This window comes from Alligator mississippiensis, chromosome 1 (assembly GCF_030867095.1).
Source record: "Alligator mississippiensis isolate rAllMis1 chromosome 1, rAllMis1, whole genome shotgun sequence".
Classification (NCBI taxonomy): domain Eukaryota; kingdom Metazoa; phylum Chordata; order Crocodylia; family Alligatoridae; genus Alligator; species Alligator mississippiensis.
In genome coordinates this window covers 319,999,114-320,011,431 of record NC_081824.1, presented here as the reverse complement: position 1 = coordinate 320,011,431, position 12,318 = coordinate 319,999,114, and the positions used below count along the sequence as shown (strand labels likewise).

The following is a 12,318-nucleotide window of genomic DNA, read 5'->3' as shown; positions in this document are numbered from 1 at the left end:
ATGTCTAGATATAGTAACTAGCACAGAAAAACTCTAGCTGTCTTGGTACGTACTTTATACTGTATATGAATTGGGATAGTACATAAATCCCTATGCCTGTTCAGATAAGAATGTTTCTTTTCCTTCCAACCTGCAAAATGCCATACTGAACATAGGTCTAACAGTGGTTCGCAACCTTACTGGAATTGAGGCACTCCTCGCTAAACTCCAGGAACACCTCCATTCTGGCATCCAATTTCAAAAACTAATGTACATATTACAGTACTTACCTCCTTGCAGGGATCAGGGCAGTGGGAGTGGGGAATCGGACAAACTTGATCCTGTGCATGCTTATCTCCTCATACCCTGGGACCCTTCAAAGGATCTCATGGCACCCTGGTTTGAGAATCACTGATTTAACATGACCCATGTGTCAAGTTGATGTATACCTCTTTGTGGTGCAAAATACTACTTGAATCCAAGATTTTTAGCATTCATATTATTTAATAAAACCAAGAATTCAGTCTAAATTCAGGTGCCTTTACTGCTTTAGAAAACTACAGGTGGCTGAATTTTTTCTAAATTGAATATCTGCATTAAAAAAAAAGAAACATTTCTTTAAAAATATTTTCCTTTTTTGTTTGTTTTTTTAACAGCCAACTATACTGCATGTGAGTAAATAAAAAGGAAATTCTTGTAACTCACCACGAATGTAACTGAAGCTAGAAATAAAACATTCAGTTTGCAAACTGCTCTCCCCTTTGCACTCCGGACATTTAATTTTTTCTTCAATCCTTGGATGGCCTAAGAAGTACTCAGACACGGCCCTCACCTGTTTCATTTCACTCTTTAGTCTATTAATGCCACTCCTCTCTGTTTTAGTTGCTCCAGTGTGGCCCATTTCATGAATGGAAATTGCAGGGCTGGATGAAGTGGAATCTAGAGGTCGCACTAAAGAAAGAAGCAAGACAGTTTTATTCATCAAATGCAGCCACTCACTATGTTTAAACAATAATAAAAACCACAAATCAATGGCTGGAAGGCAGGCACAAGGAACCTATAGCTATTATGCTCCTACACAGGAGGCCATTCTAGTTCTTGCATTTTGGCTAGCCCTGACAGCAACCTTAGTCTCCCTGACATGTGGCACTGCTTCTCATCTTTAAAACAGTGGGTACAAATCTACCCACAATGCTTAGCTTACTCCTTTTGTCTAGCAAGTTCACATATTTCTGCAGACCTCTCCAGATATGATTAAGCTGCCTTATAATAGGGTCGGAATCAAAATTCTTTAGTTCTGAATAATATTTGGAAACTGGAATGAATAATCATATTTGGTGTTTTTGGAGATTAAATCACTATGTTCCATAAATGATCTGTATATTTTTAAGTATATTTTTAAAGCAGAGACGCTGCAGACAAAACAACTTAAAATTAACTCTGCATTTAAATAGCTGTCATTTAGCATTAAGTCATAATCAGGGATTTTGGTTTTCTTTGATAAAAAAATTCCCCAATTTTCAGATTAAAAAAGTAACCCCAAATCTACATTTTTCTGTGATTAAAATGAAATCAAAATGTAGACTTGGGGTTACTTTTTTAAATCTGAAAATTGGGGATTTTTTTTAAAATCAGAGAAAACCAAGATCCCTGGTCATAATACATCCAAGGACCCAAACAGACTACTTACTGCTTCTTTCCACACCAAACTCTTTTCCACTCAGAATATGATGCAGAAGGTTTTTCATATCAAAGGGGCTTAGATTCATTAAGCTTTCTGAAGCTTCTTCACCTAGTAAAAACATTATCAATTAGTCAAACAGCAACTTTCTAGGGAAAAAAAGCAAGGAAAAAATACTGATTAGCCTATCAGACTCTAAAGACCAGGGACTTAACATAGACAATGACTTTATGGTCCATTATAATCTACCAGATACTTGCTTAATTCTGCACTTCACAGATGATAACGGTACTCCTGAAATATCCAGCTCTCCTCTAATCAGGGGTTTACTACATCTCTCTTGTTTGTCAGCTACCTGATAATTTCTTATGGATTCTGTTTTTATTTACATATGGAGTTTTACGCATCTTTGTTCCACCCACTATTTAACTCTGCTGTGCTTGCTTCTCTCCCAGAGACCTAAATAATGGTACTGTGATACCCAAAAGCTTTTCTAAATCTATCTAAACCAACCATGCAGCTGGTCCAATAAAAGATATCATCCATAAAAACTCTTACCTCTCATATTTCCTGGATGGTTATATAACATCCGCACATAAGAATACTGCTTTAGAGTGTTCACTTAAGAGGGGATTTTAATAATTTAACTTAATTTTTTTAAGAGGCAAACATATATCATCCCTTTTTAACATTGGGGTGGAGAGGGAAGAGGTATTTGTTTACTGCAATATCAAAAGTACAAATGGCTTTACCTGAACAGTTTAGACTCCGAGCCAGCTCAGTGGCCATCACCTGAATTATTAATCCAATACGGAGCCTGAGCATCTCTGCAAAAAGGCTGGGCTGTGACCTAACATACATTGCTAAATACACCATTATTTCCTGTGGGAGCAAATTAAAAGACAACTATTTATTGACAGTCATCTTAACGCTTACCATAAACAGGCAACACAAGAAACAGGCATTCAATTAGGTGCAGCACAAGGAACACTCTTCCTGCACGTTTTATACCTATTTATTACCTGTGTAAGAACTGCAATACTGATGTCTTGTCCACTGGCTTCGTAAATAAGATTTGTTAGCTCATCAGGTGACAAAGGCCTAGGAAAAGTGAATCAAACAATTAAGAGCAACCATGATGCTTAGTCATTTTGTACATGCATTAAAATGAGTTTTGATACTTTGTTAAGATTCATGTTATGATACAACTTTGCCTGGAAGGCCTGTTACAGCAAAAGACTCGCTATTCTTTCTGAACACAGTATTTGGAAACAGTACAACACCACAGAAATGTGGAGAGGCAAGATGTACACACCTAGGAGGAGGTAACACTTACGTAGTGATGGTTTTTTCTCGAGGCTCAGGCGGAAGGCCTACGGTGAGCTGTTTGTGGTGCGACAGGAGGTCTGTGCAAGCCTGTTAAAGCATGACAGAGAAAGCAAGAGAGTGGCCTTTGTTAACTGATGGGGAAATACTTTTTTAACTCAAGGTGATAACATACCCCTCCTAAGGGAATTCTTCATTGTGGACAAATTTGCTAAGGGACACATATTTGGAGAAAGATCCCCAGCTGCAGTAGACTGTCATAGCTCCAGTGAAGTCAATGGAACTAGTATAGTTCGACCCAGGCTGATGCCAATGCAAGCCAACCCTGATCCCAATGAGAACAATGGTGCAGGGGAGCAGAGTAAGAAACCTATGGGAATATTCCAACCCTTACTGTAATGTTACTACTTGTAGGGGTGGATCTAGAGGGGGTGCAGTAGTATGGCTTTGGATTGAAGTGCACCACAGGAGCCTCCTGGGACTTTTTAAAGGCTCTAAAAGCACATGAAAATCCTCCCGCCCTTTTCCTTTCTGCTCATGACTCCTCCCCACTTCCCTGCCTTCCTCTGTTGTCCTGGGGGCATGGCTCAGAAGCAGTGGGCCTGCTCCAGAACTGGGCAGGGTGGTGGGGAAGAACTAGTCTCCAGCCATCCTGTTGCCCCTGTCCCCTCTCCAGCTGAGCCCAGTTCCCACTCAGCCCAGCTGAGTTTGGAGGCTCCCCATCCCCAAACAGTGGAGAAAGCAGCAGCAGCAGGCAGGGGAGCAGGGAGACAGAGGACTGGAAAGGACCAGCCTCTGACCAGGAAGGGTAAGGGAGGAGGGATTTTCATCCTCTTTAAACACTTTGGGTATTTATACACATGACGCTGGAGTCTGCTGGAGTGTGGTAATTACCATGCTCCAGCGGACTCAATTAATCAAATCTGCTCCAACGTGCTGTAATTACAGCATGTCAGAACAGCTTCTGCATGTGTATAGGTGCCCTTTAAAGTCCCGAGAGGCTCCTATGGTGTGGTCTGCCAATGCTGGTGGGGATGAAGGAGGCTAGGAGCAGGAGGTGCAGCCAGCCCTGTGGGTTGCTGCTTCTGCACCTCACTTGGAACATTTTACAGCTAGTAGCCATCCTATGAACAACTGCATACTTTCAAAATATAGCCAATTTATGCCTAAATAGGTGCTGCCATGTGTTACTTTTTATGCTGGTCTTATAAAAGCAGGCTGGCTTCTGCTTAACTGTTGGAGGGCCCTGAACTGAAGCTGGTGACAGTGGAGCAGTATTTCCCCCTTTTTTGGGAACCTAGGACACCTCCTTCAGGGAGATTAAACAAATACCTTCTGCCTAGTTGACTGTCAAGCCCCTATTGTCTTAAAATTTAGACATGCTCCAAACTATCTGGTCTATTGTGTCCCTTCAGGGGGACAAGCCAACAGCAAGCCCTACATTTGGAGAAACAATACAGTATCTGCAAGTTTTGGAGCTACACAAGCTTTATCAAAACAGGACATTCGCTGAATGATAGTCACAGCTTTAACACGGTATTACATAGGCTGAAACACCAAGCCTAAAACATGGCCAGAAATTATAGCAAGGATCAATTCTTGGCACCTTACCATGAACTGGCACATGCAGGTAAATTTAAGGGTATGTCTACACTAATAATTAGGGTCAACCCTCAAACAGCCCAAGCCAAATAAATTGTCCTGAATTTTCATCTGTACCTTGCCTCGAAGTTGCTACATACCTATTCCTCAAGAAAAGCTCTTCAAGAAATCAAATCTGCAGGCTATTTGTATCTACTTTTGTGCTTAACTCCAAGTCAAGCACAGGAAATTTTGGAATTACTGCAATATCTGGGTACAGATCAAAACACACTGTGGGGAGGGTCAGGCTAACAGAAGGCAAGCTCCCAGGCTGTGAATCAGCAGAACTTCCAAGATCAGGCTGGACTGTGGCTGGCAGCTGAGCTTAAGGATTGTCCATATAAATGGTGAGAGTGAGGGCACCCATAAGGCTGTCCCTACCCAACACAGTAAACATAGCCTGACAGACAGGCTTACAAACAGCAGAAAGGAAATCAACTTGTCTATAATCAAACTCCATTATTCACTTTATCTAGTTCCAGATACTTTGTCATTCTTGTACAACTCAACATAGTTCTACTGTATTGCTCTAAGGTTTTTGGAGCACAGATCACCTTTTTCTTGTGTTTCTGCACTTGTCTATGACCAGGGGTTGTAGGCACTAAAGTAATCCATTATGAACACTTTGGTTTCCAAAACATTTTTAAAGCACTACCTAACCTCTTCCCTTACCTCTGAGTCTGTCATTCTCATTTCATTAATCTATAATCCTCAACTCTTTAAAATACCCAGGCAACCTCTCTCAAGTTTTACCCTGCTTCTCTGAAAAGTTCTAGGCAGGCATGATGGATATCATTAAGTCTTGCTGCTTTTCTAAAATATTCTGAAGTACACTATTTGCTTTAACACATTATTGTGAAGCAATACTAGAAGGCGGCAAGCAGAAGCCACCTTTGAATTATCCTCTGAACGTTAGCAAACACGCTCTTCAAGAATCATCATGTTCTGGGAAATGTCGGACCTTTACTGAAGTGACAGACAACCTTTATTTTTGTTATACCTCAGCCAGGACTTCCACTTTCTTTTTTAGCATGCCAGAAATGTATCGGATCAAACCCCACTCTTGATTCAGGCCTGCCTTGCTGTAGAGCTCATTAAGCAGACAACGAACAGTGACTCCATACTGTCCATTTAGCTCTGTATTCCAGTCAGGACCTCTGCCACAAGAGAAACAAAGAAAAGATTACTTTGATTAGATGCATCCAGAAGCAAAAAAATGACAGATAACTAAAGATCCTAAGTCCAGAGACAGGGCAGATGGTAAAACATAGGAAGCAAAACCCCTTTATAAGCTGAGCCTTGCAATACTGAGTCAGGCTGTCCAATACTAATCCAGCAGAATACTTAAGAAAAGAGTTTGTAAAAGCAGTCTTGAGAAGCTGAGCCCTCACTGGAAGTCAGTAAGATTTGGGCATATAAATCCCCCTTGCTTTTTTTTGAAAATCCCAGCCTTAAGCAACTGCTTAACTTTAGGCGTGTCAGGACTTCTACTGAAGTCAGTGGAACTGTTCCCATGCTTTAAGTGAACCAGGCACCTAGATGCCATATTGGACAACGCTGTGCAGACAGAAACCTAGAAGAATAGCTTTCACCAACCACACTGAAGACTGCATCAGTTTTTGAGATGTATCAGGGGCTTCCAATAGATTTTCACTTTGGACTTTGTCATGTTGTTAATCAAATTTCCACACTTTTTGTCCTATTAAGATTGTATTCCTTCATGTAATAGGAAAGGTGTTATAGCGCTGCCGCTGTCATGAGAAAAGTACTGAAAGAGGCAGCGATTATATTTCTGTAACTGAGGCCTGGGTATGGGAATTCTGCCCTCTAGCAACAGATTACAGAAATCCAGATGCTCTGGAGAAACTGTTGATGATGACACAGAACTAAGGCTGCCCTTCTTGGAAGGATATATATAACTTTTCACATTTCTAAACACTGGAAAGAAAAGGGCACAAAGAGGAGCTGAAAAAAAGCTCGTTTGTTCATTTCTTCCTCTCCTGACCCACTTCAGGAAGCAGCACAATGGTAAGGAACTTGGCTCCCTGCTGTCTATGTTTCATAATATCATGATAATGGTCTTCAACTATTTTTATAGGGTACATCAAAGAGGATTTGCTTTTCAGAAGATGTTGCTGTCACAAAGGCATAAGACAGGGAGGGAAGAGAATGTTATATGTAGCCAAGTAACAAGGCTCCTCAGTGGAAATGTACAAATATGATAACCAGGGCAAAGAAGATGCAGAAAAATGAATCTTCTAGACATGCTCAGAAAGACCCAGCTGTGAGAAACAGGACAGAAAAGTAAATGAAAGATCAATCTATGGGGCATTAGGAAAGTCCAGCAGGAAGTGAAGCTAACTCTGCCAATATCCCATAGCTTTCCCACAATAATAATAGTAATAATTATTATTATTAAAAAAACCCCACCCAGATGTGCGCATTAGAAAATTATCTCTGACAAGTTGACTCTGGATTAAATTAGGGCCCTATTCTTATCACCTGTTTAGTCACAGGTCTACTGTGCTACATTTAACAGCTTGGAGTAGACATTCCCCAAAGGATTTTGAGAAGTGTTGAGGTTTAAGCCAATGGTGTACTTAAAGACAGACAAAACAAATGGTCAGATATTAAAATGTGTCCTACCTGAAAAAAGGAATGCACTCTATGTTACTGAAACAAATGTCTACAGTTTCTCCAAAAGTTTTGGAAATATCTATGTGCGTTCCAACTTGCATATAAACTTCATTAACTAAATTAACTGTGAACAACAACACCTCTGACAACAACAACAACAATAATGAATCAGATCCTGGTTTTGCCTATATGGAGGGCTTACATATTTGATTTCACTGAGCTTTGTTTCAAACATGCAATGCCTGTTCATATTCTTATACTGAACACCCTTGCTTTTGTTATTAACTGTGTTTACCATCATGTCACCTACAATCTGTATATCCATATATATGTATGTTTGATGTTAAATATATTTCATAGAAAATCATCATGGTACTTAAGGTACCTACAAGCCTTCCTATAAAGTGCAAGCTTAAAATCAGTACTGAGATTTTGTATGAGGGCAGTCGTGCACATATGACTGTACTTCCAGATGTGCAAGGGACATTGCAGAGAAACATCAATAACTTACTTCATTAAATACAAGATGTATAATATATCTGCTTGATCGTGTAGTGTTGGACACTCCTTCAACTGTTCAACTAATTTCTCACAATCCAAATCACCATGAGCATCTTTGGGTAAATGTAAAACAGCTTCAGGATCCTGATTATTAAAAGAAACAGAAAACAAAATAGAAGTACCTGAAAGAACTAATGGAGAAAAAAAGTTCTCGAACTCTCTGGCTATGCAGAGGGAGCCAAGAAAAGGAACACATTAATGCACCTCCTCATCTGAAATATAAATTGATTATGTACTTTGCACTAAACTCTTGTGCAGATGAAAAAATAATGACAGATTAAGTCCCAGAAAATGCAGCAGCTGATAGAGAGCCCCTCCCTTAAAAGTCATACTGCATTGTCTCACATGCAACACATACTTTTCCCCCCAAAAAAGAGGCTATAAATTGAAGTGCACATTACACGTGAGAAATACAGTAAGAGCAGTTTCTACCAGATACTGGCAAAAGTGAAAGTAAAATCTGCACACAACTCATAGGAATAAAGTAATGAACAGTCTGGGCTCCTTAGCTGCTGCTACTACCCAGTTATTTACTACAAACACAATTTTTTTTCCATCATTCTGCCATTCAAAAACAAGGCGCATATATTCTGTGGCACATGTATGTCAGAAAATATAGTATTTCTGTCCCATTGAATCAACAGAGATTTCATCACTGGAAACCTGTTTAGGGCCATAACAACTAGAAATGATATAAAAGCAGGAAACAAACTATGCTCCTGTGACTTTCTACTACTTTCAAAACTAGAAGTGCATGGGTATTAATCCTTTTCAATTAACAAATTTTAGTTGAAAGTAGATTGATTTCCATATATATCTTTACCTCTGCCTACCTAGAAGTGAAGATGTTTATTAAAAATTTTCTTACTGAATAAAAAGATAATGCCATGAATTAAATGAACATGTCAGCAAATCAGATAAGGGCAACACACAACATGTGTTAAATGAATAAAGCCTCTGTTTAATAAGCTATTGAGAATACTACATAACAAATACATATTGAACCATCTATTAGTACCCTGTGTAATACCTGCATAGACAAGCAGTGACCAAGGGGGTTCCTGGCCCTGAACCGTCTCTAACCACTGTTGGAGTCAACTCTCTGCATTATTGTGGGTTTTGCCTCATGGATCCATTGAGTGACATATCTACCAGCCCTGCCCATGTACTTTCACAAGTCCACCCCACACACTGCTAGGAACACAGTTCCTTGGAGAACAGCTCCAGGGTAGACAGGGTATGGGGAGTACTCTCTCTTTCCCCGTTTTTACTGGTGTCATATTGCTCTCACCCTACTGCCTATCTATCTGCACTTGCCTAGCAGTGGGTGAAGTCAGATTTGCCCCTGAAAGGTGAATGCGAGTTATTTTACTGTTTCAGAGTCACAAAAAGAAACATTTAATACAATAATGTACAGTTAAGTAATATCCAAATGAAGAAGAATCCTCTAATAGCCACATAATCATTCCAAATCCAACTCTACAGCTTACCATTTATGTGTAGCATAAATATTTAAGCAGCTTACCTTTAATTTAAGTGGATGTGGGGAATCAACTAGATTGAGAGATTTCCGGTGAGTGTTTAAAACTTTGGTGGGGAGAGACATGGAAACATCTGAAAAGCCAAGCAAGCAAAAACGTTATTATTAAGAACACGTAGAAGGAATGCAAACACCTATGTAAAAAGAATTATGAGGTGAGCATGTTAAAAACACCTCTAGAGCCACGGCACATGCAGCTTCAAAGAAAACTCCATCCTCAGCAGTTTCTCTTCCTTTCTTTAGCACAAGCTGATCCAATATGATTTATAATCTGCTGGTGCCCAAAGGCCCAGGCAGCCCAGGGGCTGCATTATGCTATCCTAGTGTCTAGTGAGAGACAGCCTGATCCTCAAAAATGTTAAAATCTATTGACCCAATCTAAGCCATGCATTTGAATCATGTACTTAAAATTGTAAGCATAAGTAGATCTTATTGAGGCAAACAGCCCAAAACAACAGAACACATGTCAGAAGGAGAGTGAAATACTGTACTACCAAACTAGTAGCTAGGATAAGCACATACACTGTTTATTTTACACTGTTTCTCACAGTCCAGGACAGACTATACATAAAGGATAAAGAAGACAGCTCAGTAAATGTGGACAATATTAACCTATACATTATTTATAAAGAACCTGCTCCAATGCCCACTAAAGTCAATGAGAACCCTTCCATTAACTTCAAACAGACAAGGCGCACTATGTTGATTACATGACTATTTATTCACAGAAAATGGATAAAACTGAATGGCTCCTGGGTAAAGTCAGTATATTATTACTATAATATTTTTAGCAGTCACATTTTTCACTTGTCCTTCTATTTCTGGAATTTATTAAAATCTATTTGCATCTTTTGGCATTAACAACATTCATTTCACAAATTACTAAAATAAAAAAAATATATCTATATTATATCTATAATATATATGCATATTATATCTATATTATATATCGATATATAGATTCAATAGCTATTAGATATAGATATACATCTATATCTACATATAGTTATATAGATAATTATATATTATATGTATAAAATCTATAATATAATAGATATATTATATAGCTATATCTATCTATATCTAATTTCCAGAGTACAGGCAGTCCTCGACTTACAATGTTTCGAGTTACAGCGTTTCACACTTACAATGTTTATAAACTGACACCCTGTTTCAACTTTACAACACTTAATCCGATGCGATGCCACGCCAGTGAACAAGTTTGCTGTGTCGCTTATCTCCCTGGAGAACATCTGTACAAACTTCCTTGAACACTTTCTTTAAGAAAGCAGACAGGACTCCAGAAAAACCTGCAGCCAAGACTCCCGAGAAGACTCCAGCCAAAAACCCTTCAAAAAGTCCAACCAAGAGCCTTTCAAAAAGTCCAGCAAAGTCACCTCAAAGAAGTCCTTCCAAATCAATACAATTGTTGTTTACAATATAAACACATTAATGTAGCTATATTAGATATCTATAATCAATCGAGTACAAAAGTCTGGGGTATTTTTAGTGAAAATAGGGTGTCGGGCCTTGCTTCAGGGACCAATCCCCCATTTATAACATTGTTTCTTATGAGAAAATTGGTTCCAAGTTATGTTTCGACTTAAGACGCAGTTTTCAGGAACCAGTTGTGTTGTAAGTCCAAGGGCTGCCTGTATAGTAATATGCTGCAAACATGGACTTCACAATATAACCAGAAATTGTGACTTGATTATAATAATTACCTGCAAACACAAGTATAAAATAATTCCAGCCAACAGACCCAGTTACATCTGCTTTCATGTTGTCCAAATGTTTAATTTAGTTTCAGTTTAACAAAACAACAAACATAGTAACCTCATTAAAAACAAAGGAACACGTGACCTTCTTAATTCTTGGTAAATGACAATTTACTTGCATCGCTGCTTCTCATATTCTGTTACTTAAAAGGAGCTACACAATTTACCTCGAACCAACAGAGTTAAAAAAAAATGGGAGAACATACTTGGAATATCCAACCCCTTTGCTTTGGCCATGATTGACAAGATCTCCTGCGTGGAATGTCCAGCACTGAACACATGGGGGTGATCAGCAGTCCTTGAGAGTGGAGGCAGGTATGACTTGAGTGCTGTACTTTGCAGCATATCATTGATGTACTGGTCCAGCTCATCCTGGCTTTCTGGCAGGAAGCACAGGAAAGAAAAGGTGGACTGAATTAAACAACTGGAAAAGTTTATGTGCATTTCCTTTTTTAAGGTATTACAATTAAAAATAACGAAAGGCAAAAATGAGAGATACAAAAATACAAAGGCCAGATATTTTGCAGGCAAGTGCCACTGTCAACTATTTTTAAAAAACTCAATAACTTGGGGATAGTAAGGGAACAAAATGTAACCAACATTTCTAAAGACCATGTCCTCATTTTTTCCCTTATAAAAGTAAAGGGTTTTTATGAGCAACCTTACCTGCGCAGGCTCACCTTCCTGGTCAATGCCCTTATGTTTATGAATGGTTTAGAAAGAACATACATGCATAAGATGACTACTTGGAGCAATATGTGAAAGTGCTGTCATCATCGTATTAGCATACGAGACTGACAAACAACTGAACAAAACCATCCTGTGCATATAAATAGCAAAAATTGAGATTTTTGTCCTCCTCTCCAAATTCTGTGCTAATGTAAACAAGAGCTATTTTATCTCCTATTCTTATAAATATTTTCAGATAAAAAGTGTTACCTTTATCATAGAAATCTTCTGGATAGCCTTCACATTCATATCCACTTTCAGAACTATAATAGTCTTCACTATGATCATCAAAGAGCTTTCCATCACAGTCTGGATCCAGGAAGCTCAAATACGTATGGAATGATGTGGTAAGAAATTCTGACAGTTGGCCTAGCTTCACCCTGCAAACAGGGAAATATGCCAGAAGGAATTAACATCTACAGATGTTTATAGGCATTGAGTTTCAT

The 12,318-nt window shown here is 38.8% G+C and overlaps 1 protein-coding gene across 7 annotated transcripts in view; it reads right to left on the bottom strand.

The window, feature by feature from the left end:
* The window catches only part of PHKA2 (phosphorylase kinase regulatory subunit alpha 2), an 83,490-nt gene that overhangs the window by 34,272 nt on the left and 36,900 nt on the right, over positions 1-12,318 (bottom strand). For all 7 annotated transcript variants that reach the window (XR_001373537.3, XM_059720884.1, XM_014608224.3 and 4 more), the window contains 10 exons: positions 12,083-12,252; positions 11,350-11,523; positions 9,351-9,439; positions 7,776-7,909; positions 5,628-5,784; positions 2,997-3,076; positions 2,683-2,761; positions 2,413-2,542; positions 1,670-1,771; positions 812-930 (listed from right to left, as the gene is read on the bottom strand). Coding sequence is in view for 6 of the 7 variants with exons in the window: in XM_059720884.1 (XP_059576867.1) it covers positions 812-930; positions 1,670-1,771; positions 2,413-2,542; positions 2,683-2,761; positions 2,997-3,076; positions 5,628-5,784; positions 7,776-7,909; positions 9,351-9,439; positions 11,350-11,523; positions 12,083-12,252 (1,234 nt within the window). In the remaining variant the exon portion in view is untranslated. The remainder of the gene's footprint in view (positions 1-811; positions 931-1,669; positions 1,772-2,412; positions 2,543-2,682; positions 2,762-2,996; positions 3,077-5,627; positions 5,785-7,775; positions 7,910-9,350; positions 9,440-11,349; positions 11,524-12,082; positions 12,253-12,318) is intronic.